Here is a 26,828-nt window from a genome sequence, read left to right as displayed (position 1 = left end):
AAATCCAGAATTCCATGAGGAAAGAGGGGTGTGCTGCACCAGAGCCAAGGAGGAGGATGGGAGCACCTTTGGATAGGGTTGGAAAGATGGGGCATAAGCAAGGAGCAGGGAGCCAGGCTGGGTGGGATGCTGGGTCTCCAAAGGGTGGTGGCCTTGTCCTGAATCAGCTTTGCAACAGGAGGAGAAGCTGGAAAGTTCTTTCCCCAGTGTTGTGCTAACACAGCTGGAGTGCTGTGAGCCCTGAGGGCCAAAGGTCATCCTGAGTGCCAGCTGAGAGAGGTGTGAGGTTTGCAGGGCCATGCAGGAATACGGCCAGGGCTGGGTAATAGCAGCTTTGGGACCGAGTCACTGATCTGGGTCTGCATGGACACCAGGAACCGGCTTTGCTCCCCCAGAAGTGCCAAGGGATCTGTGGAGATTAGCCCAGGGGGTTAGAGCACGGTGCTAATAGCACCAGGCTTTGATCCCTGCACGGGCCGCTCACCTCACAGTTGGATTCGATGATCCTCGTGGGTCGCTTCCAACCCAGAGTATTTTGGGACTGTGACATCCTGCTCAGCCCGGAGCAGGCGGTGCCTCCGGAGCCGCCCCTCGCACCCCACGTCGGGCTCTGTCCCCGCTCCTCCCTCCCTGGCCGGCGGGAACAAGGCTGCTTTCAGGAGCGGGTGTGGGTGGCGAGGGCCTCTAGCTCTTTAAGAGGGGAAAATTGGGGTTGTAATCTGAGCGAACTTCTCCTTTCTGACAGGCGGGAGAAGTTTCAGGTCCCTCCCTCGCTCCGCTTTATTAAATATAGTAGTAGCGGGAGCGCCGGGCTGGAGCAGGCGCCGGCCGAGGCGGTGCCGTCCCGGAGCCCTCGCCGCCGCCGCTGCAGCCCCGGGGACGCGATGGGTGCCCGAGGTGGCATCGCCACCCCTGTGCTGCTGCTGCTGCTGCTGGCCGGCCACCCCCGGCCCCTCAGCGCGGGACCCCCGGCCGGAGGTGAGTCCCGTCCCCATCCCGAGAGTGACAAATCCTTGGGGATAATCCTGCTCCTGGGAGAGCCGGGGAGGCAGCGGACATGGGTGACCCATGCGGGCTGTCCCTCCCGGGTGGCAGGAGCGCTGTGTTTTGGGGCAGGGCGTGCGGGGGAAGCGGAGGCAGGAGAGGAGCGGCTCGCAGGGCGGTGGGAGCCTCGCTGGGCGCTTCCTGCAGGGCGCACGGTGTGTGTGCTCCATGTGGGCTGTGTGTGTGTGCTCCGTGCGGGATGCGGCTCGGAGCGGCTGCGCTCGGCGCCAGGGGCAGCCGGCGGGGGAAAGGCACCGTGGCTGCCCCGCCAAGCCCGGCGCCACGGCCAGGGAGCTCGCCAGCCCTCCCTGCCCATGTTTGGCCCTGCCACGGGAGCCGCCTGCGAGGGCAGCCCCTCTGCATCCCGGGGGCGGCTGCGGCTGTCTCTGTGTCCCTGCCCGGGCTGTCCGTCCCGCGGCTCGGGGTCGGTGAGTGGCTCACCTCTCCCAGCAGCAGCACAGCCCCTGAAGGGTTGTGGGACCACCCCTGGGGGGACAGGGCAGCGGGGACCAGCTGGGGCTGAGGGTGCCCCCGTGGTGGCACAGGACTGGCAGCTCCGGTGGGACAGAGGTCTGGGATTTATACCTAGTTTTCCCCCTGGAGCAGCCAGGTTTGCACACCCAGCTCTTGTCACGGACGTGTGTCCAGCCTGAGCATGCTGCCAGCCGTCCCACAGCCCTGCTCCCTCCCACTCCCTCCCTGCCTCAGCAGGCTCTGTGCCTCTGGACGGGCTCGGTCCCACTGGGTCTGACCCTCCAAGCTGTGCCTGGGGTCTGACTGGGCACTGCATCGGCAGCATCTGCAGCTTTGAACGTGAAGGGCGTTTAAAAAGCACTTTCATGTCCCTAACTCTCCCCAAAAATAATATATCATCTCACTGAACTGTCTCTTCCCCAAACTTCCCCCCAGGGAGCAGGACTCTGACCAGCAGAGAGGCAGGAGCTTGCTCCCTGCAGTTCCCAAAGGAATTACTGAAAACCTCCAGACTTTTGCTTCCTAACCAACTTCTGCATCCCAGTCTGTGTCAGTGCAAGGAGGAGGATGGTCCCAGAGCCCAGCCTTGTGGCCCTCAGCACCTGCAGGGCTGCTGTTGGTCTCCTGCTGTCCCCATTCCCTCCCAGAGAGCAGCTGGCCTCTGGGACATGCTCCTTTCATTACCTTAGGCCTTGTTCTTTCTATTTTTTGTCATGCACCAAAATAGGAGGGTGCCTGGCAAGCTGAGTGGAAAAAGAATCCCTTTTGTTAATGAACAGAGTGGTCTCCTTCCTCCCAGCCCTGACCTTTCCATCCAGGATGGGATTTCCCCACATGGACCTGTTGATTGTGCAGTGTCCAGGGTGGGTCTGAGGGCTGCCCTGGCAGTCCCAAATTCTTTCATGTGAAGGGGCTGGAAAAATCCCAAAAAAACCCTGAAACCCCCATGGGTTTCACTGACAGCCCAGGACTTGCCCCAGGTGACTCCCCCATGGCTGTGACACGGCTCTGGGGATCAGTGGGCACCTCCCTGGTCAACACCTGGGGCTGGGGAGGAAAAGGGGGTTTACCCCCATTTTCAAATGCTGGTGACTGTTTCTGCGCTGGGCTGGAACAGATGTGCCAGCTGTGACCCTGGGCCTGGGCAGCAGCTTCCCACCAGCCCCCTGCAGCTGAGAACATCCCTGCTGAGCCCAGCAGCACTCACTCCAGCTGTTCCCATGGGCTGCCCACCGTGGGACATCCCGTGTCCCCATCAGGGAGAGCCACAAGCAGCGTGCTGAGCATGGGGCTGAGGTTTTGGGGGTGAAGCCTGTGTTTTGTGCTCCCTCCAAGCTCAGGTCCAGGAACCCGGGCCTTCCTGCCCAGCCCAGCATGGGAAAAGTCATCATGCACTTCATCAAACACAGGATTATACCAAAAAGAAAAAACACTCAAAAAACTTGTCCTCTTGACATCAGAGTGTGAAGCTTTAGTAAACTGTTTTTCGACAGCCTGGCTCCCCTCTGGTTCCTAGTGAGATCACCCACAGGCTGGGCTCCCCTTCCCCAAAATCCCTGTTAGTGGAGGTCTGGAGTGAGGGCAGAGGAGAGAATTGGATGTGTGGACTCCCCGTTAGCAGCGTTCACCCCGAGATTTCAGCAAGTGGGTGCCACAAATGGGACACCCTCCAGAGCTTAGGCAGACCCCAGAGGCAGTGACGGTGTCCTGGGGAGGCAGGAGGGACACTGGCATGTCCAGGATCCTGCCCATGGACAGGGAACAGTGTCTGGGACACCCTGGGGTGTCCATCCAGGATCCCTTCTGTTCTCTCCAGGTTCCTCAGCTCCACGGAGCCACCTCGGCTCTTCCTTTCCTCCACTTTTGGAAATCTGACTGATTTAGTCAAACTTTCTTTTTTATGGTCGCGCCACATGTTTTAAGGTCATAGCTCAAAGCAGCTGGAAAAGTTTCCAGCTGATGGGAAAGAACAGGAAAAATGCTGAGAAGGGGGGAGAACGCAAACCGGTATCGTGGGAATCGGGGAGGAATATTCTTGTCTCACTCTTATATTTAGCAACAGAGAGCTGTGGGCAAAAATATAATGAGTGCATTCCTACAGGATTGCAGGACAGGGTTAAGCTCACCCCGAGGAGCTCACGTCAGGTTGAAGGCTGGACAGGAACAGGGCCTGGGAGGCGGGAGCCTGCGTGCCTAAATAAAGCTCCAAGCACAGACTGTTCACAGCAGGCCTTGGCCCAGCCCAGCCTCGGCTCCCCGGGGCTGCTCCCTGGCCCTTTCCAGGTGCTGGGCTCGCTTTGTCTCCTTTTTGGGAAGCCTGAGTGTGAGCATCACCCCCAGCCTTCAGCTGGGAGACTCCTGGAAACTCCTGTGCCCTTCCCAGCTCCCACCTGGGCAGCCCGAGCCTGGTTTGCCACCAGCCCCTTCACCATCTGCATCTCCAAACCCCTGAGACACAGAGAGAGGAGGGTGCCCACCAGAGCTCCCTCATTCCCAAACCAGCCCTTCCTGAGCTATCTCCATCATGCCCTGTGTTTGGTTGGACATTGCCATGCTGCACTGGCATGGGAAACCCCTCAGAGCTTTCCTGAGGTAAATAGACCAAAAAAAGGGAGGTCGAATTTACCAATATAATATATTGGTAACATATGTAATATATATAATATGTATATATATATATATATATATATATATATAAAACCAATATAATATATTGACCAATATAGCAAAATATTGTTAGGTATTGTCATATGAGGATAATTTTTAGTCTATTGTATTGACAGAATATTAATATATTCCATGAAGCATATCCCAAATACATTCTATGAAGTCAGAGAACCTTTCACAAAACCTTTTGCAAAGCAGAGCTGAGAGTCAGGGCAGCACTGGGATCTGCAAAACCAGGCTAAAATCCATAGGAGCAGGGCTGCTGTAGCTCTTCCCAACCCCAGGACAGGGAACATGCATTTGCTGCCTGATTTGTCACCCACTGCCAGTCCTCTACCCTCAGGACAGGCCAAACAGGGCCTCTCAGCTGGCATCAGGGTGGGGTGGGAGGTGTTTGTGCCCTGAGCTGTGGATGCAGGAGGGTGATAAATGCCCATTTTCCATCCCTGTTCCCCGGGTGTGCCGCCCATGGCTCCAGGCAGTGCCTCTGGGAGCTGCCCTGTGCCCAGGGACTGCCCTGGCTGCCTGACACCCCTGAGAAGGGTGCCAAAAACGGCTGGGAGTGGAGAGAGTGATGGGGCAAACATGGTTTGGAGGTGGCCAGGCCCATCACGTGCCTCCCAGACAAGGAGACAGAGAAGCAACACGGATCCATCACCATGACTCACTGGCTGGGGAAGGAGCTGTGAGTCAGCTGGGGATGGCCCTGTGAATCCCTGCTGCTACTTTTGCCCAAGTCTTGGCTTTCTGGGAGTTGTTTTTCCTCTTTGCTGCAGGCAGGCGAGGGATGGGAGGGTTTGGAGTCACCAAGTGCTGGTGGTGCCATCCCCAGCCGTGTTGATGGGTGCTCCCCATCCTCGAGCATCTCACACCCCTGGCGTGGTGCAGCCCTGGCAGAGAGAGGGGCAGGCAGCAGGAATTTCCCATTCCCTTTCCCAGCCTCTGGCTGAGCTTCAGAAGGGCTTCAAGGTTTTCAGCATCCCATCCCACAGAAATTTCTGAGCCCACCAGGGTCATTTCCTCTGGGAGCTTGGGAGAAGAGAGGGAAGTCTTGGCCCGAGGTAGATGTGGCTGAGAAAGCCCTGCAGCCCTGGGAGGGGATGTGAGCACCGGCCTCCACACCCCCACAGCCCCCCCAGCCAGGCCTCCCCCCGGGCTACAAATAGAGCAGGCATTTATTTTCTCTATAAACATCACCCCAGCGGGTGTTTCTCATGGATGGAAAAGTCAGGGATAGCAGGAGTGGGGAGGGGGACCTCTGGAAGGGTGGGGGAAGAGGAAAGGACAGGACAGGACAGGAGAGGACAGGGCTTTCAGCTCTAGAAGGAGCAGGAAAAAGAAAATACTCATTTTCTTTGCAGACAGTTTAGCATGTCAGCCCCAGAGGATCAAAAAATGCCCTCTCTTTCCCCCATCTCTGTCCGTGGAGACACTTTTCTCTGCCCCTCACAGCACCCAGCATCACCAAAAGCTCATCCTGGCCGTGGTCCTTGGTGCCCTGTGGGGTGCAGGGTGCTGTGGGTGCTGCCTTACCAGCACAACTAAAGCTGAATGGCCCCAATTTACACATTTCACACTGCAATTGCACCTTTTGCCATCCCTGCTGACACATTTCCACATCCCTGGATGCTGCAGTTAAGTCAAGTAGGTATCTTCTGGCAAGGTTTCAACACTGCTGCTCGTGCTCATTCTTCCCCCACCATTTTGGCTGATAACTCCCCCCATCCTGGCACGTCGGGAGCCACTTGACACCAGCGGGGCTGGGAACCATCAGAGCCCGGGCGGCTGGAGGCGGCCGCTCTGCCGCGGGCTGTTTGTTGACAGCAGGCAGGATCTCTCCGGTAACACCGAGCACTCCAGGCGCGTCTGTGAGCATCCCCTGGCCCGGCTCCGCCGGTCCCCCCGCCAGCTCCTTCCCCTCACTGCGTCTGGGGATGAGCTTGGGAACAGGCACTGGCAGGGATGGGATTCAGGGATCTGCAGGTGGGATGTGCACCAGGGGCTGGCTGGGATTGTCCCCTCCTGTGCCACCACATGCCCAGCTCTCTGCAAGCTTCTCCTTAGCTGGGTGGGAAGCAGCTGGGGTAGGGAACACAGTGGCAGCGGGTGCCAGGATGGGCAGGGTGGAGCTGGAAAACCTGCCAGCCTGTGAGACAGGGGAAGAGGGCTTGGGAGAGAGAAAAAGACAGAAAAAATAGAACAAAACCCGACTTCGAATGGTTTGGAAACCACGTCCTCTGGGGCTGATACAGTATTTCCAGGCCAACTTCTCCTGGCAGCGGGAGCCTGAGTGAGCCTGAGTCACGCTGCAGGGGACGGCACAAAAGCCCCATTGAGCCTCCTGCTTCCCCAAATCCTCCCACTTTCTCCCCCCGCTTCACTTCCCAGGGCAAACACTCCAAACACTGCTTCCAGCTTGGGCTTATTCCTTCAGTCCCTCCGGAGCCATTGAGCCACGCATCGTTAAAAGCTCTGCATCCCTGCTCCTGCTCCTGCCAGGCTTTGGGGGCACAGCTCTTCCCAAAAGCACTGTGACCTTTGTGGGGGGTTTCAGGCTGGCTCCCAGCTCCTGGCCCTCCCCTCCATGGCTCTGCATCTGGCTGAGCAGGAGAGCTCAGGAAATACCATCAGCTTTAGGGCTGTGCTTGAATCATCGTAAAACCATGCTGGATAAGCGATGGAGCTCTGGAGCTCTAGCCAAGCCTCCTGGACCCTGCTATATGGCCTCCCTGCTGTATCACAGCTCCTAAGGATGGGGAAGGCAGGCAGGAGCAGGCAGAGGCGCTGGGCAGGGGTTGGGGACTGGCAGGACACGGGAAGGTACAACCAGCCCCCTCCCAGACAGCACAGAATTAGCAGGGGGCATGTTTTCATGTTTTCCCCTGACCCCAGAGTCCGTGGGCTGTAAAAAGGCTGTTTTTTCCCCAAAGCTGTCAGGCTGGGGAAGGCGAACGCAGAGCAGCTGGCCGGGGAACAGGGGAGAGGAACTGAAGGAATAAACAGAGGAGGAGGGGTTCAAAGCAGCGTGCTGCAGCCAGAGGCCACCTGGGTGGGATGGGGGCGAAGCAAAGCACCCCTGGCCAGGACTCTCCTCCCACGCCCAAAACAAGGGCAATGGCACTTCTGGTGGTCGGCAGCCCTGGGAAGGTGACCAGAGCTGGGAAGGTGACCAGCCATGGCTTTCCTGGTGGTTTTGTGGGTGCTGCTTTCCAGCAATCTCTGCTGGCCAGCACTCCTGGAAAGCGGCGGCCCCTGGGAGCCCCGCCGTGAGGGAGGGCCAGATGGAGGGGGGAGGCGAGAACCAGAGCACTGATTCCCATTGCTGGGGCTGGAAAAGCACGCACAGCCCTGGCTCAGGATGTGGGAGCAGCAGTCCCTGGAATCACTGGGACTGGGAATAAAAGGAAAAGTCCTTCTTTGTGCCAGGAGCTATCCCAGCAGGGATGGATCTGTGCTCGTGACACCCCATCCCATAAATCTTGAGGCAGAACCCCAGGCTTTCCTGGGGTAGGCACAAGGGGACTGTGGTATGATCCCTGCTGGGTTTTTGAATGCCCTTCATGCAGAATAAACCCAGGTCACCTCCATTGCACTGGGATTTCTTTACACCCAGGTGGGTGCTCAGCTCGGGTCTCAGGGCATGTCTGAAGGCAGCAGCCCCCCCCATTTGTCCCCCCAGCAAAGCCCCAGCCAAAGCCGAGGGCTACGGTGTTTGCCTTAACCTCCTCACAGGCTGCTCATTTCCTTCCCTGGCCATAAGTAAAACCACACCGTAAAACGAAGGGAATGTGGAACATAATGAAGCCTTTCTCCAAAAGCCCGTTGGATCCCTTTCTCCCGTGGCCCCTCCACCCTATGTGGGGACAGGGGCACAGCCCAGCTCCAGCTCCAGGGGGCTACAGGTCCCATTGGCCATCAGAGCTCCAGGATGGGGACAAGAGAGCCTGACCCCCCGGGACCACCCACGGCGCTGGTCCTGCCCACCCTGCCTGCGCTGGGAGCGGGACTGGAGCCTTGAGCTCTCACTGCGGAGGGAACAGGAGGGCACCGAGCTGCTCAGCAGCATCCCCAGCGCTGGGCAGCCACCCCCAGCCCCTCCAGTGTTGTTCACATGGCGCAGCCCCTCTGCTGTTGGCATTCCCCTGAACCCCTCCGGTATTTTCACTCCCCGAACCCCTCCCATGTTCACATTCTCGAATCTCTCCGGGGTTCACATCCCCCAGCCCCTCCGCCCTTTGCACAGCGGCTGGGGGTGCAGCACAATGAGGCTGGCAGCGGGTGATCTCACTACCTTAAAAGTTACACAAATTAAAAAAAACATCCCCAAACAACTCAGAGGGCCTCCAAACCAGCTCCCTGGTTGAGGCTGCAGAGAAGGATCGCAGCCGGCTGCCCTTGTGGTGGCCCAGCAGCGGGCACAGCCCAGGGGCCGCCTGTTGGCACAGGGGCCGGGCAGGAAGGAGGGCAGCCGGCGGGCTGGGCTGCACCAGCGGCCGCACAAGCCCGGGGCTGTTCGGGCAACAAGGAGCCTTCACTCCCCGGCTGTTTTTCCACCGTTGGAAAAGCGGTGTGGCCGGGATGGGAAGCGGCTGCGAACACAGGGAGCCTTTCAGGGGGGCGCGTGTGTCTGCACGGGGCTCTCCTGGCACCGCTGCGCTCATTAAAGAGCTGCTTTGATGAATTCCAGTCCCCTCCCTGCAAACACAGCCGGCCACCGGCCCTGGCCCCCATCTGCCCCACCGCAGCCTGAATGGAGCCTTGTTGAGCATCCAGCCCCTCCCCGGCTCCACACCCCGATCCCCGGGCAGGGTTTGCTCCGCTCCTTCCTCCTCAGCCTCGGCATCCTCCCGTGGCCAGAGCGATGGGGACCCTGCAGCCCCTCAGGAGCTCGGCTGCCCCCCAGAACGCAGCTGGCTGTCCTGCGGCAGGGTGGGGATGCCCCGGGCTGGGGTGGGAGCCTTGGGGCAGGGCAGCAGCCCCCCAGCAGCCCCCGTGCCCTCCCACACGCCCAGGACTGTCCCTGCTGCACAAACCCTTCGTGCCCAGGGCCGGTCCTCTCTGCGCTGAGCTTTCCCAGCACTTCCCTTCGCCTGGGCCTGGACTTGGCTCCTTCAGCCTCCTACGTGCAGGGAAGGAGGTGGGAGAAGTTTCTGTGCTGAGATGCGTGTTAAAAACACAAAGGAGAGCCCAAAACAGCCTCGCCGAGCCCCAAACACTCAGAGAGCCCCCTGAGCGGATGGGAATCCCCCCCGGGCTCTGCTCCTGCTCCTCCGGCCAGAAAATTCCCTGAACACCAAAAAAGCAGCTGCTGGAGAGGCCAGACCGGCCGTGTTTTCAGCTGGAGGAGCAGGGGAAGAGGGCCAGAGCTCCCGGGGCCGGCGCGTGGCCGGCGGCCGCTGGGGCAGGGCCGGCTCGCACGGAGCCCTCGCTGTTTGCAGGCCCAGGAGCAGCCCAGGGCCTCGCTCCCAGACCCCTCCTTAGAACTTCTGGCTCATCTCCTTGTTTTATTCCATGCAAAAAAAGAAAAAAACCACCCCAAACCCAAGTGACACTGCAGTCTATAATCTGCTGGCTGCTGGCTGGCTGCTCGGAAACTGTGACGGAGGAGGCTCCTCTCGCCTCGTCAACGCCTTTCAATCGGCTTGGCAAGGCACCGATGGTGATTTCCTGTGGGACGCAGCAAGATGGGAATGTCAATTGTTTTTATCCGGGGTGAGTGGGACATCCGGGGTGTCCACTGCAACCCGTGGCCAGGACTTGGGGACCTCTTGCTCCCCCATGGCAGGAGAAGAAGGGACCCCCTTGGGCATCTGCATCCAGGGATGAGGAGCATAACACTCCTGTGGTATGATCATGGCAGCCTTAGATCACTTGAGATAGGTGCTTTTGGGGCATGGGAACTCATCCTCATGGGATGATCCAGGAGCTCACCTGAGCCTGCCCAAGATGGGGATGGGTGCCTGGAAGTCCCTCCTTGCTCCACATGATGGACCAGGATGGGCCACCCTGTCCCATAGGGGCTCCTCCAGAGCAAAATGCATTTGAAAAGAACTCCAAAAAATCCATTTTTTCTGCGTCTTTTCCAAAGTGGAGAGCAAGGAAGAGGGGAGATAGAGGTGAGAAGCTGCAGGTCCCTTGTGAAAGTGAAATGTCACAGGCCAAGTGGTTTCACATCCTGGCTGGGCTGATGAGGGAGGAGGAGAGTGGCCCTGAAATAAAGCAGGAATTTGGGAGGACAAACAACAGTAACCGCCTCTGCTGCTGGAGAAAAATTCCAGCGCCTCCTGGATCCAAGCAAGGGTCCTTCCTCCTCCCCAACAAACAGCACCACTCCCCATGGCATCCGCACCTCTGGGAGCTTTTTATTATTAGTATTTTATGAGAGAAGAAGGAAAACATTTCTGGCAGCTTTGGTAGAGTGCAGGCAGGACAAAATGTGCTGGCTGCAGGAGCTGGTGCCCCCTGGCACACTGGAAAACAAGCTGGTCTTGCTGGAACAGCCCCAAACCCTCATCCCCAGCACCCACAGCGAGACACTGCCCAGCCCCTGGGCGGGCATGGAAGCTGCTGGTGGGTCCAGCCCAGCCAAGCTTTCCCTCCCCATGAGAGCAACCACTCAGTACCCATCTGAAAAACATTTTTGAATTAGGGGAAGCCACTAAAATGTAGCAAAATCCCAGTGGGAGCTGGAGCATGGAGCATGCACAGGGAAGCTCGTCGGGAGCCAGCACATAACGTCCACGGATGTCTCTGGGGACCACGTGTGCCTGTGGTTGTGCAAGGAGGGACAGGAACATTCCCTTTTCCACTGTGCCACGTCACTCCAGCTCACCAAGCCCCAGGACAAGGCAGTGCTGAGAGCTCCAGCACCCACCACCACCCTTGGCCACTGGGCAAGGCTGGTTCTGCTGCGACCATGGGAAGGAGGGAGCAGGTCAGGGAAGGACAGAGCCCTGCAGAGAACAGAACAGCTCTTCTGAGTCACTGGCTGGGCTGGAGAGGACAAGGAAGCCAAAGTGCCCCATGCCAGCAGCAGGCACCCTGACAGCCTTGCCCTGGGCTGGGCAAAGGGCTCGGTCTTACAGCAAAGGCCAAATATTTCCATGGTGCCATTTCCTCCCTGTCCAGAACGGGTGGGGTGATGGTCCTTTGCAACACCCACGTCATCCTCCCAGACCACAGGGGAAAACTGAGGCACTTTCTTCTGCTGCCAGTGGCAGGAAATGATTTTTTGTGGTGTCCTGGACAAGGAGGTCTCCCCATTCCCAAAGGGCTCAGGAAAGCTTCCCCCAGGCACTGCAGGGCTCAGCTCTGAAGAAAATGGGAAAAGTTAAACCAGAGTGCTCCAACTCTGTCACTGCCACACCAACTTTTGCCATCACCTCTACAGATGGTCCCCTTCCAAATGTCTCAGTGACTGTGGCTGTCCTGCAGGGTTGGGTTTTCACTTAGGGCACCACCCTGTGAGCAAAGCCTGCATTGCCCATTCCCAGCCTGGTCATCCCACAGAAACTTGGGTAAGAGGAAAATGCATCCAGGGAAGCAGTTGTAAGAGCAGATGTGGGTGTTTATACCCAGACTTCACTGTGCAGAAGATTGGTGTCACCCCAGCATCCAACATCCATCCCTGCCTCCTCCAAAAAAGATCAGGGGCTGGGACCCTGAAAAACAAATTCCTATTCTAGTTCAGCAAGACAGCTCTGGGACCCCAAACCTAAATGTAGTTCGCCCACTGGGTGGATCTGATAAGTGCTCTAGTAAAGCACAGCAGGAAAGCTTCACACATATAAACTCCAGCAGAGCCTGTGACTACATATGGACTGAAAATGTGCATTTGCCCCCGTCCCTGACATATCCTCCCCAAACATCTCCAGCTTACAGGGCTGCAGTGTTTATGCTTAAGCACAGAGTTTTGCCACAGGCTGAGCTGGAGCCAAGCAGGATGGGTGGCTGCAGGCCCCAGCCACACACATTTAACATGTGTGAGATGCACATGCATGCATTGAGTCAGCTAAAAACTAAAAGCGCTCTAAAATTAAGCCTGGCCACTCCCTGTACTCTTAATCCTGCACTCTCCTGCCTCTGCCCTGTGACACAGTCTGTCATTTCATGACCACATGCCACTGAGCTGAGTCCTCCAGGGCTGATGCATACTGGGTGTTGAACATGTTCCAGCTGCATCTCCAGACGCTCACTTTGTGCCAAGGTTTCCATCCACTCTCACATCCACCTATGGATCACTGCACTTCTGTTTATTCCTCCTGCACTGAGGAGAAACACAGTTCCTTTAATCAGAAGGTACTGAGGCCCTGCAACAGGTTGTCCAGAGAAGCTCTGGCTGCCCCATCCCTGGAGGTGTCCAACGCCAGGTTGGACAGGGCTTGGAGCAACCTGGGATAGTGGAAAATTTCTGTGTCTTTTCCAAAGTGGAGGGCAATAAAGAGGGGAGATAGAGGTGAGAGGCTGCAGGTCCCTCATGAAAGGGAAATGTCACAGGCCATAGCAGGGGACTGGGATTAGATGAGCTTTGTTTCCTTCCAACCCAAGCCCATTCTAGGATTTCTTTAGAAAAATCAGAAAAACAGATTCCCCCAAGGGTCTTTTTCGGCTGCTGGACTCCAGCAACCTGTCAGATGGCAAACAAGGGAAGGGCTGATGGATGGGCTTGGGAGGCTCCATAACCGCAGCATCCACCCGGACGGGGCTTGCAGGAGGTGTCCTCCCCTGCCTGACCTTTCTCCCTTCTCTCCCCAGCCTCTTTCTTCGGGGACAGCTTCGTGGAGATGCCGCTGGCGGACGCCTCGCGCGCAGTGCGGCTGCGGCTGCAGCTGCTCACCAGCCAGGGGAACGGGCTGCTCTTCCTGGCTGCCGGCCAGCCCGACCACCTCCTGCTCCAGCTGCAAGCCGGCCGCCTGCAGGTCAGCACCCCCTCCTCTCCCCGGGCTGGGGGCTCTGTGCCATGGCTTAAAGTGGAGATATATGCGAGTGTGATTTCACAGAATCACAGAGTGATGAGGTTGGAAGACACCTCTAAGATCATCGAGTCCAACCTATGCCCTAACGCCTCACCTAGACTATAGCACCAAGTGCCATGTCCAGTCTTTTTTTAAACACATCCAGAGATGGTGATTCTACCACCTCCTTGGGAAGAGCATTCCAGTACTTTATTATTCTTTTGGTGATTTTTTTTTTCCTAATATCCAACCTATCCCTTCCCTGACATAGCTGGAGACTGTGTCCTCCTTGCTTCATCCAGTGAGAGGATGAAGGGGCAGCCCAGCTGCCAGGGCCCCTGACAGGGACCTCCATGAGGAGAGTGGACACAGTCTTGAAAGATTTGGTTAAATACAGAGAACCTGGCTCCATCTGGGGAAGCTGCTCACCCACTGCCTGGGTGATGCTGGGGGTGGTCATGGGGACACCCCAACACTGGCACCCTGTGTGCATTGCATGGTCAGACACAGTGCACAGCACCCTGAGGTGTGAGGAGGTGAGACACAGAGGATCCAGGGAAAAAAGAGATCTCCCTTGTCCCAACTGGAACATGAGAAGCAATCAAGACAGAGCAATAAAATTCCCAATTGTGGTTATGGTGCTGGCATCCACCATGAAGGAAAAAGAGCAGGGAGCATCCGAGGCACACATCCTGCCTGTCCTGCAGCCTGGGCTGGGCTACCAACCACATTAAACCAAAGCAAAAGAGCAAGAGAGCCACTGGCCAGAGGTGTCCCTAATGCAGGCCATGTGTCTCACCAGCTAACCCTCTACTTAGGCAGGCTCCAGGCTGCTGCCCACGAGGAGCAAAGCCTGCTATTTCCCCTGCCAGTTCCCAGGGAAAGGGCTGGAAGCAGCCCAGGTTGCAAGGATGGAGGGCAGTGGGCAAGACAGGGCAGGGAAGGAGGAGCCAGCATCTGGCAGGGCTGCTCTGTGAGGGGAGAGGAAAAGCCCAGCTGTGAGACTGGGAGATGGAGGACCCCAGCCCTGAGACTAGGGTTTGCTGAGAATGAGTGAAAAAGGAGAGAAATTCAAAGAGCAGGATGAAGAGGGCAGGCCCATGAGGAGGATGAAGGAGGAGCACATCCAGAGGTGGAGGAGTGAACCAAGGGACCAAAACTCTTGCGAGCACCTGGGTGTGGGTCCATGCAGGTGCTATTGGAAGGTGGAGAGGTCCAACTTGAGCTGAGGATTTTGTGTCTTTCCCTGCAGGCCAGGCTGCAGTTGGGCTCGGAGGAGGTGACCTTGCAGTCCCCAGCAGGGCTGCAGCTCGATAACCTGGCAGTGCACGACGTGGAGCTGCTGGTGGAAGATGGCAGGATGACACTGACCATCGATGGCCTCTTCAACAGCTCCGCAGACATCGCAGGGCCAGCGAGGGAGCTGGACATCCAGCACGGCCTCTATGCCGGCGGGACGGGCACGCTGGACCTGCCGTATCTTGCCCAGGCCAGCCCTCCCTTCAGGGGGTGCCTTCACTTGGTGACATTCAATGGCCTGGATGTCCTCTCCCATCTGTCTGCTGATGGCAGCTCCAAGACCTTCCATCATGTCCAGGAAGGGTGCAGCACACAGTTCTCTGCAGAGCCTGACGACCCATTCGGGTTCCCGGGGCCGCACTCCTACGTTGCTTTTCCCACCTGGGACGCAAGGCAGGAAGCGACCATCGAGTTTGTGATAACGACGAGCATCACCCAGGCACCCCTCATCTACCACGCAGGGCTGGAGAATGACTTCTTCTACCTGGAGATCTCCAACGGGCGCCTGCGAGGGTTTGTGGAGAAGGGGAACGGTGTCATCATTCTGCACAACAACGTCTTCATCAGCGACGAGCAGCAGCACTACGTCAAAGTCCACACAGACATCCACAAGTTTGAGATACTGATCGATTACTATGCTTCATCCACATCCAACCGGGGCATCAACAACTACCTGGACCTTCAGGGAAACCTCTTCATTGGAGGTATGGATGAAAAAGCTTTGCAGAGGCTGAGGGAGCACCATCTTTCTTTCATCTCGTTGTGGACCATGACCAACCACTCGTTTGTTGGCTGCTTGGAGGACCTCCGGATAAACCTGCAGAGGAGGAGCCTGCAGGATGCTGTGATCACAAAGGACATCACAGCAGGCTGTGGGAAGCAGGACCACTACTGGGACTATGAGGAGGTGTATGAGCAGGATGAGGCATCCACTTCCCCACCTCCAAATGGCTTTTCCGGAGCACCGGGCCTGGTGGTGGAACCGTGCCGGCCCGACAGCAGCTTCCCACCCGCCTTTGCCAACATCAGCAGGCTGCTGCATGTCAGCCCCCTCATCGTCTCCGAAGGGGGCATGGCCTACCTGGAGTGGAAACACGCCCAGCCTACGGTAGACTTGAGCCTGGCCAACATCCGTCAGTCCCAAATCCTCTTCAGCATCACCAGTGACCCCAGGCACGGCCAGCTGGAGCTGGACATTCCCGGGTCCAGGAGCAGAAGGAAGTTCACGTTGTTAGATATTGTGAATCGGAAAGTCAGGTACATCCACGATGGCTCCGAAGGGCCCATGGACCAGCTGATGCTAGAGGTGACAGTGACCACCCAGCAAGGGGTCCCAGAGTGCCTGCGGCAGGGCCAGGTGTACCTGCTGCCCATCATGATCAACCCTGTCAACGATGCCCCACAGGTGATCTTCCCCCGTGGGAACCACATGACAATCCTGAAGCACACACGGAAACACCTGACCACTGACATCCTGCAGGTCCTGGATGATGACTCGTCCTGCGATGACCTCGAATTCCAGCTGCACAGTCAGCAGATGGAGGAGGGCTACGTGGAGCTAGACTTCCACCCTGGAGTGCCCATTGAAGAGTTCTCCTGCCGGGACCTGGAAGCTGGCAGCGTAGTCTATGTGCACCAGGGTGGGACAAACTTACAGCTCACCTTGCAGGTGAGTGATGGCACCGTGCCGAGCCCCATTGCCACCCTGAGGATCCTGGCCATTGATCCTGAGATCCGCCTGCTCAATAACACTGGCCTCTCCCTCTCCCAAGGAGGGGCTGCACGCATCACCACAGCCAACCTGTCTGTGGAGACCAATGCCGTGGAACAACGGGTCTCCATCCTGTACATCCTCACAGAGCCTCTGAAGTATGGTGAGGTCCAGAAGCAAGGGAGCATGGGAGGGGAATGGAAAAAAGTTGAGTCCTTCCACCAACAAGACCTGGAGCAAGGGCGCATCCAGTATTTTAGCACAGACCCAGAGCACCGTCTGGAAGACAGCGTGGAGGAGGTGAGATTCAAAGTCCAGGTGGGGCAGAAGGTCTTGCCAAACAACACCTTCCTCATAAGGATTAAAAGAGCCACCATTAAGATGAGGACCATAGCTCCCCTCCAGATGAAGAATAAGCGGCACAGAAATATCACCAGCAAGGAGCTGGAGGCAATGCTGGAAGATTCAAACTCTGCCCCAGTTCCCTTCCACTACATGATCATCCAGGCTCCCAAAAAGGGAAACCTGGAGCTACTTGGCAACAGGCTGACTGAAGGCTTTGGATTTACTGAGGAGGACCTGCAGGGCAACCACCTGAGCTACAGTGTGACCATCAGAAACTCCCAGCAAGCTGAGGACTTCTTCCAGTTCCGCGTCTACGCTGGTGAGCAGCACTCGCCTGTCTACACCTACAGAATCAGCATTGGTGGGGACCCCGATGCACCAAATTTGACCAACGTGCTCCTGACCGTGCCGGAAGGCGGACAGGCCGTCATTTCCAAGGATCACTTGTTTGTGCAGAGCGTGAACAGCATGGACTACGTCTATGAGGTGATTGAGGGGCCAGCGCACGGGAGGCTGGCCTGGGCTGCGTCCCATGGCTGGGCCTCCCTGGAGGAGATCACCGAGTTCACCAACGACGACATCCTGCAGCGCCGGCTGCTGTACCAGCACGATGACTCCGAGACGCTGGAGGATGACATCCCCTTCGTAGCCATCAGGCAGGGAGAGGGCAGTGCTGGGTCTGAGGCCGAGGAGGTGAGGGGCGTTTTCAGGGTCTCCATCCAGCCCGTCAATGACCACAGCCCTGTCCGGGCAGTGAACAGAGTCTTCAACGTGGTGCGCAACGGGCAGCACCTGCTGACCACTGACCACATCGCCTTCACTGACAAGGACTCCGGCTTCTCCGACACGCAGCTGGTGCTGACCAGGAAGGACATCTTGTTTGGCAGCATTGTGTCTGTCGATGACAGACGCCACCAGGTCTATCGATTCACACAGGATGACTTGAGGAAGAAGAAGATCCTCTTTGTCCATTCCGGGGCTGACCGGGGCTGGATCCAGCTGCAGGTCTCGGATGGCCTCCACCAAACCACAGCCCTCCTGGAAGTGCAGGCATCTGACCCCTACATCAAAATAGTCAACAACACTGGTCTGGTCATCCCCCAGGGCACCCAAGGGAGCATTGACTCCTCTGTCCTCAGCCTGGAGACCAACATGGACATCAGGTCAGATGAAGAGATACGGTTCCTAATAACCACCCCCCCAAGGTGGGGGACTGTGCTGAGAGGGGACCAGCCAGTCATGGCCTTCTCCCAGAGGGACCTGCTGGCAGGAGAGATCTCCTACCACCACAACGGGAGCAGGAACACCCGGGATGAGCTCCAGTTCACTGTAGAAGCAAATGAGGTGGCAGTGGAGGACACACTGGCCATCAGCGTGTTCTTGGACACCCATCCCAACCCCCTGAGCATAGTTAACCACAAGGAGATCTATGTTTTCCAGGGGGAAGCATCTGGGATCAAGGAGGAGGACTTAATGGTGAGTATCCCCTTCTCCAGTCATTCCCCATGCATGTATGACTTTCCTGGCCACCAAACCAGGGTGGCTACCCACGGGACCCCATTTTACTCCCACATGCTCAGATGTCAGGCTTTGCCCAGGGAGCAAAGAGAGAGGGCTTCAGGCATGGCCTCAGGAAGGTGGTTCTTGCAGTCCATCCCACAGCAAAGCTTTGAGGGATTGATTGCACAGCAGGTGGGCTGGGGGGCAGCCCAGCCTCAGTTACCAGCCCTCCCACTCATGCCTCATCTCCCCCATGCTCCCAGGTGACCCACGAAGAGATACCTTCCCAAGACATAGTCTACCTGGTGAGCAGCCCCCCAGCCTCCGGCTTCCTGGCAATGCTTCAGCACAGCCAGGACATGAACGAGCAGCCCAGCCTGGACCCCATCCAGTCCTTCACCCAGGAGGATATCAACAATGGCAGAGTCCTCTACCTTCACTCCAAGCCCAACGAGGAGCGTGACCAGTTTGTCCTGGACATCACCGCCCGCAGTGCAGACCCTCTGGAGGGGGTGGTGGTCAGCCTGGTTGTGCTGCCCATCACCATCCCCTTGGACGTCCAGAACATCACGGTGCCAGGAGGTGGCTCTGCCGCCATCTCCTCGAGCATTCTCCGCATTCCCAACGCCCACTACCCAGCTCTCAGCCTGGAGTTCAGGGTGCTGGAGCCCCCCCGGTTTGGCACCCTCCTGAGCAGCCAGCGGCCCGAGCAGGGTGGGCTGCACAGCTTCACCTGGAGCGAGGTACAGCACCCACCTGCCCACCAGGCTGCTTTCCCGAGGGTTTGGAGAGAGCCCGGGGTGGTCTCCAGCCCCCAGCCACACTGGGAGGTTGGGGAAGGCTGCAGGAGTCCTCTCCCCATCAGAAGGGATGGAGGTATTTGGGGTGGTGGGTTTGCTCTGCAGCCCCACATACGGGATAAGGGATATGGAGTGGGGATGCAGGCAGAGTACCCATGCTGGGCTCCAGGTCTGCTTCCCACAGAGAATCTACAGGGCTGCCCCTGAGCTTGTGGTGGGTTGCCATCATCCTCCCGGGACGGTTCAGAGTCACCTCCCCAGAGGGGCCGGTGGCCTGCGTCCTCCGTGGAGGATCACCTGGCCCTTGCCCCGCAGGTGGAGAACCAGCAGATCCAGTACAGGCAGGATGGTCGCCGATCCCTCAGTGACAGCTTCACCATCCTGGCCAACGCCTCCGAGGTGTCCCGGCAGAGCCATGCCCGGACTCTGTTCATCACCATCCTGCCCCGCAGCACCAGGGCGCCGCGGCTGAAGGTCAACGCCGGTTTGCAGGTGAGGCTGGGAGGCCGCGGGGAGGGAACCAGCGTGGGGATCCCCCGGCACTCGGGGTCACCTGCCCCGGGAGCTGCGCTCGGCGGAGCCGGGCTGCCGCCCAGAGGCGGACCGCAGGGAATGGGAATGGGAAGGGAGGAGCGTTTTCCCGCCGGGGCGAGGCTGTGGAGGAGGCGGAGAGAGAGCTGTGCTCGCCCCCAGCTGCTGCGGGGAGCGGCCGCGAGGTGGGAGCATCGCCCCGCGCTCCCAGCGCTGCCACGGCGGCAGCGCCTCCGCAGCCCTGCCCGCGGGATAATCCCCGGCAGCTCCCGGAGCAGCCTGCCCGCCTTTCGCCAACACAGGCGGCAATTACTCAATCATCCGTGCAGCTTTCACACATCTCTTTACGTGCATCCCGGAAAACGGCAGAAGGGAAGAGGTCTCACCTGCTGCTCAACTCTCACTTCTGCTTCCAACCCCTCCCTGTCCTATTCGGGGTCATTAATGCAAAATTCCAGCAAAGAATTTAGTGGGAAACATAGAAGCACAGTGATGCCTCTCCCACTCCCCTGCACCTATTTTCACTATCCCAGATCTGGGATTTCCCAGACTGGCAGCTGGAAAGCAATCTACTCCATGGGGATCATCACACAGTTGCCTTGGGAAGGGTCCTGGGAGCCTGGACTCTGGAGAAGATGCCCAAGGGGAAGGGGCTGCCCTGCCTGGCCCCAGAGGCAGCTAATTCGAGGGATTAGTACCTCCCAGCAAAGTCTGGGAGGTACCCCCAGCCCCAGCTCTGTGCCTGCCCCAGTTTTCCCCCTTCAGCCCAGGAAGCTTCTGACCAAATCCCTTTTGTAGACCTGCCTCACATGGGCCCAAATTCAGGGAGAAATTGACCCCTCAGCTGCTGGGCCTGTGCCAGCCCCTTTTCCCCACTCCAAACATCCAGTGTAAGCATGGCCTTCCCTTCCCCCCAGCCATCATGCTAAGAATAAGGGTGAAAAGACAGAAAAACCTCCTAAAATTTAACTCTGAGGCAGCAACTTGTCTGCCTTTCCATGGGAATGCCTTAGCACCCTGGGAAGAGTGACCACAGCTGCCCAGAGGAGCTCAGGAGCAGGGAAAGGCTTCCTTCCCCCAACGGGAATGATGGGAGAGGCCCAGCCCTGCCGTGTTTGTGCTCTGGTGAGGGATGACTTCAGTGTTTAAAGGTCAGGCCAGGCCCGGGAGAGGGATTGCACAAAGGTTTCCAGGGATGCCGAGGGACAACAGGCTGGGTCTAGACCCCAAAGTGCAGCCCCTTGGGGAGGAGCAGCAGTTTTTGGGCTGGATCTGAAGGAAGGATGGCTGGGTGCCACCGAGGCAGAGGTTTCCACCACCCTGGAGCACCCGGCCACGCTCCCGGCGCCGCTCCGCCACCTCCCCGCGCGCTGTCCCCGGGAGCAGAGGCGACACGGAGGCTGAGCAAACACAAAGGGCCCAGCCAGCGAGCACAGAGCCAGGGGAAGGCTTTAATAATGCAGAGAGGACGAGGAGCAGGGAGAAATGGGTCAGCTCCCGCAGCGCAGGCTCTGGGCTGGGAGCAGAGCTGCTCCAGCTGCTCGAACTGTCCCTTCCCAGGGGACAGCGGTGCCCCGGGGCTGCCATCCCGCCTGCTTTGCCCACAGGGAGTTTTTTATGGCTCCAAGTCCCCAGTGTGACTGCAGTTCCAGCTGCTGTGGGTGCTGGGGAGAGGAAGCAGCCCAAAGAACTCAGTGAGGCTCCTGTCCCGGCTGCGTGTCCAGCACTTCCCCCACCCTGCCTCTCCAAAGCTGTGTTTTCCAGCCTGCCTCTGCCATCCCGTGGGGACTGCTGAGGGATTTAATTTCTCTGTCGGCACCCACACCCACTCAAGCAATGTTTTGGGTTAGGCCAGCTGAAAAACAGCAGAAAAGAGCTCATCCAGCAGAGCACCTCCTCCAGCGCCTGCCTGGGTGTTGTCCTGCAGATTCCCGAGATGCAGATTTCCAAGGTCCCAGCCCCATGATGCTGTGGGATGCTGCACATCCCAGCCCTCCACCCCACATGAGCCCTGGCACAGCTCCATCCATGCACCCCATGATTTCCAGGCATCCTGAGAGCAAAGGGCAGCTCTGGGCTGTGTGGGCAGAACCTGTTTGACAGCACAACATTCATCCCTGTGGTCTGCCAAGATGGGGATGTGGCACAGGGTCACGAGCAGGGAAAATTGTTGCCTCCAGCTGGAGATGGGAGATGCCAAGGCTTTGGGGTGGCAATGTTCCCACAGGAGGGTCAGCACCACTGGATGGGAGGAAGTGGTCCTGGGAAATTCCTCAGTGGCTCTGAACTCAGCCACATATTTGTCATTCCTGGAGGGTTTGCTGGGACAGCGGGCCTCGCTGCAGCCTTGTGAGGGGGCGGTGGGACGGGAACTGGGACAGGAGCAGGAGTGAGGAGAAACACCCAGCCAGGGAGAGACAGGGCTGCTTGTGGTCACTGTGTGCCCAGCAGCAGCTTGTGCACCCCACTAAAACCCCTTCCCTGCAAATCAAGGTCCCAAAGGCACAGCCCCTGCCCCAGGGCACTGTGCCCTCTTCCATTTCCAGGAACTGGGGAAACTGAGGCACGCTTGCCCTCCAGCACATGGCGTGCAGAGGCGCAGACCCAGCTGTGTGGCACGTGCTGGCAAACACGGCAGCAGTGACGCAGGGCTGGGAAGAGGCCAGAGGATGGAGGCGTCCCCAGGATGCAGACAAGGCGCCCTTGTTGGGCTGGGATGTGCTCTGGCACCCAGCAGAGTGCTCTGAGCTGGGATGGGAAGAAGGGGAAAGGTGCCGGGGGTGTGGCGTGGGGATTTCAGCCTCTCCCTGTGCCCCAGCTGCGGGAAGGTGCCACGGCTGTTCTCAGCCCCCACATCCTGAGTGCCGAGGATGAGGACTCCCCAGCAGAGGAGGTGACCTACTCCATCCAGCCCCCGGCCAACGGGAAGGTTGTGCTGAGGTCAGCACCCGGCACTGAGCTCCAGAGGTTCACCCAGGCCCAGATAGACAACGGGCTCGTCCTCTTCGTGCACCAAGGTAGGGCAGGACTGAGGTGCCCCAGGCCCCTGCACCACCCCAGGGTGGTGGGGACACTGTGCCACCACAGGGGATGCCAAGCCCATCCCAAAAACCCCTGACAGGTTAATGGGGAGCTGCATCTCCTCTGGCCCCACAAATGCCCAGGTCTGTGCTTTCCACAGGACCCCTGGATGGTGGCTTTGCCTTCGATCTGTGGGATGGTGAGAACCTATCTCCTGGGCACTTCTTCCTCATCAGGGCCCAGAGAGAGCCTGTCATCAGCCTGGCCAGGAAGCAGAGCCTCACTGTCTGCCCAGGTGGGTACCAGCACATTCTCCGTCCTCATCCAGCCCAAATGGGGCCCCCTTGGGACTCCTGCCCTTGCCCAAGCACTGCTGAGATGCCCCTGGCAGCGGTTGCAGGTGGGTGACAAGGTGACTGCTTGAAATCCATACTGGATGTGTTTTCCAGGTGCCCTGCAGCCCATCACCAGCCAGAACCTGCAGGCAGTGAGCAACAGCCCCACCAGCTCCACCGCTCTGTACTACAGCATCGAGCAAGCCCCACGCCTGGGCAGGCTGACCACCTCACAGGGGGAGGAAATCAGGAACTTCACCCAAGCCCAGGTGAGATTTCAATTCCTCCAGCCTCTCAGAACCCCAAACACAGCCCTTCATCACCCCCCACCACACATGGGGGTCCCAGTCTGAGCCCACTTCCACCACAGGCAGGAGGCAGTACAAGGCTCCATGCTGTGACTTTCCCAGCTCTGCCAGCAGCTGCTAAGAGGGATTAAGAGCTGCTGCCCCAGCCTTGGATTTAGCACTGGGGGAGGCTGAGGGAGCTATAATCCCTTTTCCTAGGCCATCTCCCTGCTGCAGAGCCAGCCAGCCTGGCTGCTGCTGAAGGGAAGAGCCAAGCATGATTTTTCACCCCTGCTCTGAAAAAACCCTTCTCCTGTGGGGCCAAATTTTGCAGGGCCCAGCAAGGTTCTTATTTTATTCCATCAATCAGAGACACATAGGTTTACCCTCCCTGGAAGCTCCTCTGTGCTATGCTCACCCTTGGAGGATGCTGAGCAAGCTCAACCATTCCTCTGAGCCTAAGTTCCCCTTATTGCTGAGAGAAACATCAGAGTCACAGAGTGGTTTGGGTTGGAAGGGAGATTAAAGGTCACCTTGTTCCCCCACCATGGACAGGGACACCTTTTACTAGATTGCTCCAAGCCTCATCCAACCCAGCCTTGAACACTTCCAGGGATGGGGCAGCCACAATTTCACTTCCTGGTCAAGAAACACCATGAGCTCTCCATGGTCACTGCCGTGCCATGGCTAGTGAAAATCCCCATTTCTTACCTAATTAGAGCTTGGTTGCTCCATCCCAGAGTCAAGATAGGAGCTGATCAAGGGGTTTTTTTTTAATTTTCAGGTGGACAGCAAGCTGATTTTCTACCAGCACGAGATGCCAGGCCAGCCCTTCTGGCTGGCCCAAGATGCCATCCGCTTCCGTGTGGTCACTCCCACGACCATCTCAGATTCTTTCATCCTCCTTGTCCTGATCTCCTTCGAGGAAAATTGTCCCCAGCACTTGACTCAGCTTTGGAAAAACGCAGGTAAGGGTAGGATGGAGAAGCATGGGACAAACCAGCTCTTCAGGAGGACTTGTTTGTCTGAAGAAGACAAATGTGCTGTTTTCCATGGCTGATATATTAGATCAGATGTCTAAAACTGCATCCAATTCCTTCTTCCATCATTGCAACAAGCTCTGACCGACTTTCATTAGTTAATTCTTATCCCTTTTTTCTTGCCAGGTCTGCAGCTCACAAGGGCTCAGCAGGCTGAGATTGACACCTCGGTGTTGGATGCCTCCAACCTCCTGAGCCGAATCCTGGTCCCTGAGAGGGCTGGATATGATGTTGTCTTCCTGGTGACAGAGCCACCAGCTCATGGACAGCTCCTGGTGGCCGGTGTGCCCCTGGAGCAGTCACGGCCGTTCTTCCTACAGTCAGACCTGGCAGCGAGGCGTTTGGTGTATGCCCATGGTGGGGACAGCGTCTCCAAAGACCACTTCAGTTTCAGGGCGTGGCTCCAGCCCCAGGAACAGCGGTCTGTCCGTCCTCCACAGGATGGGGTGGTCATCTCTGAAGCATTCAACATAACAGTGACCAGCAGCACCGCATCACCACGGGTGGTGAAGCGGCAAGGAGTGCTGCAGGTCCCGCCAGGCTCCGTGGTCACCTTGTCACAGGAGTACCTGGATGTGGCAGACCCGCTGGTGTCCCCTCAGGAGATGGTGTACAGCATTCTCCAGAGACCCCTCTCTGGCCACGTGGCCAGCGCCCACAACCCAGGGGAGCCCATCAGCCGCTTCACCCAAGCGGATGTCAATGCTGGCCGCGTGGTGTTTGTTGCCACTGGGAGCCGGACCCCAGGCTCCTTAGCCCTGAGCCTCTCCGGTGGCCACCACCCACCCATCCAGACCTCACTGGAGATCGAGGTGCTGCCTGTCCTGAGCACCGCTGCCAGCCCAGCACTGCTGGAGGTGCCCCAAGACCTGAACAGGGCCCCTGTGTCCCAGCATCACCTGCTGGGTGCCGCACCACGAGGGGCAGGGAATGTCCTGTACAGGATCACCAGGGAGCCCAGGTTTGGACAGGTGCAAGTCAACCAAAAGCCATCACGGGGCTTCTCACAGAAGCAGCTGGATCGTGGGGAGGTGACGTTCACCTTCAGTGACCTCAGGTCGCCTCAGGATGACTTCCAGTTCGTTGCCATTTCGCGGGCAGGGAACAGGAGCGGGGTGGTGAACGTGACCGTCCGAGCTGCGGTGAAGACCCGAGTGGACAGCCTGTGGCCCCGAGGCACCACAGCCCTCCTGGACACCAGTGTCCTCGATGCCAGTGAGCTGGCCAACCACACCAAGAGCGTGCCGGTCTTCAAGGTCCGCAGGGCGCCCCGTGCCAGCCGTCTTGTGAGGGTATCCAGGGATCCAGGACAGCCCACATCCCCCATCGAAACCTTCAGCCAGAGCGAGCTGCAGCAGGGGCTGGTGGGGCTGGAGGTGCTGGATGCTGGGGACACCCAACAACCCCTGCAGAGGGACAGTTTTGTCTTTGAGCTGGTGGCTGATGGGGTGCCACCAGCGCTGGCATCCCTGGAGTACGGCATCGAGCCCTACAATGCCTCCAAATCCTACGGTGTCACCCTGCTGACAGTCCCACTGGCACCCTCACCCCCAGTGCCCCATGGCACAGCACGGAGCAGCCCCAATGCCAGCGAGCTGGGCATGTCCCCCACTCCCTGGCTGGCCCACAGTGCCACCAGTAGCCCCAGCCCCGGGGCGGGGGGCACCTTCCTCAGCTTCATTGAGGCCAACATGTTCAGCATCATCATCCCCATCTGCCTCATTTTCCTCCTGCTGGCCCTCATCCTGCCCCTTCTCTTCTACCTGCACAAGCGCAACAAGACGGGGAAGCACCACGTCCAGGGCACCCCCAGCGCCAAGGCCAAGAACGGGGCCGTGCCCGACCACGAGACCTTCCGGAGGACAGAGCCCAGCCAAAGCATCCCCCTAACGACTGTCACCACCCTGGAGGGCAAGGGCACGGGGCCCCCGCCCCCGGGCACGGGCTCTGGGGCACCTCCCGACCCCGAGCTCCTGCAGTACTGCCGGACTTCCAACCCCCCCCTGAAAAACAACCAGTACTGGGTGTGAAGGGCTCAGCTGCGGTGGCACGAGACCACCGGGGCACCCAGCCCCTCCTGCAGCACCACCAGCCACCTCCTCCCGGCTCTCCTCCTCCTCCTCCCTGGGAGCTGGCATCCCACAGATGCAGGAGGGCCCTGGGGATACAGGGGCTGCTGCTCCAGCCCACCTTGTAGCCCCACATCTCCTTTGGGCAGGGGAGGGGGGCACTGCATAAGCAACTGGGGACAGGCAAAATTCCTGAGCATTGCTGGGAATTGCTGACTTTGGGTGCTCATTTGGGCCACCTGATGGAAGCCACAGTGCTGGGGGGCACCTGATGACTCTGATCCCCACAGAGCCACCCAGGCTGGTCCAGTGGTGGCTCCTCTGAAGGCAGCACAGTTGCCACAGGGGTGCTTTTCACAGCTCTTGGTAAGAGATGGAGGATGAGGAGCAGCTTGCGCTGAGTCAGGCTGGGGATGAAGCTGCCCAAATTCCCCAGGGCTAGGCGAAACACTGAGACACTGAGACACTGGAGCAGAGGCTCAGAAAATATTCTGTGGCCAATGCCAGGGGAATTTAGGAGTCCCTGCCCACTTGGAAAAACACCCGCCTCGCTCTTTCTCTACTTGCCGTGTGCTGCATGAAGCCAATTGCACCGAGCTCTGGGGGGGTTGCACAACAGGTAGGACTTGGCAGGGAGGAATGGCTGGAGCTCACCTGGGCAGTGTGAAACCAGAGAGGAGAGCAGAGAAGCGGAGCCAGCACGGTTTTCCACTGTATACTCCAGTATGGCAGAAGTAAACAGAATAAAGTG

At 58.3% G+C, this 26,828-nt stretch overlaps 1 protein-coding gene across 1 annotated transcript; it reads left to right on the top strand.

Annotated features, from left to right (window-relative positions):
* The first annotated feature begins 884 nt into the window (after positions 1-884).
* CSPG4 (chondroitin sulfate proteoglycan 4) lies at positions 885-26,804 on the top strand. Its single transcript, XM_066558815.1, has 10 exons — positions 885-978; positions 12,940-13,103; positions 14,392-17,970; positions 18,258-18,737; positions 19,110-19,286; positions 22,144-22,342; positions 22,507-22,641; positions 22,796-22,950; positions 23,753-23,936; positions 24,135-26,804. The coding sequence occupies exons 1-10, from the start codon at positions 885-887 to the stop codon at positions 26,036-26,038; spliced, it is 7,071 nt and encodes a 2,356-aa protein (XP_066414912.1). The 3' UTR covers positions 26,039-26,804.
* The last annotated feature ends 24 nt before the right edge of the window (positions 26,805-26,828 follow it).

This window comes from Molothrus aeneus, chromosome 13, assembly GCF_037042795.1.
Source record: "Molothrus aeneus isolate 106 chromosome 13, BPBGC_Maene_1.0, whole genome shotgun sequence".
Lineage (NCBI taxonomy): Eukaryota > Metazoa > Chordata > Aves > Passeriformes > Icteridae > Molothrus > Molothrus aeneus.
This window is presented reverse-complemented; position numbering and strand designations above follow the sequence as displayed.

Coding starts and splice junctions, on each gene's coding strand:
- CSPG4 (XM_066558815.1), top strand. CDS start 885: ATGGGTGCCCGAGGTGGCATCGCCACCCCTGTGCTGCTGCTGCTGCTG. Junction 18,738..19,109: donor ACAGCTTCACCTGGAGCGAG/GTACAGCACCCA, acceptor CTTGCCCCGCAG/GTGGAGAACCAGCAGATCCA. Junction 22,343..22,506: donor CGTCCTCTTCGTGCACCAAG/GTAGGGCAGGAC, acceptor TGCTTTCCACAG/GACCCCTGGATGGTGGCTTT.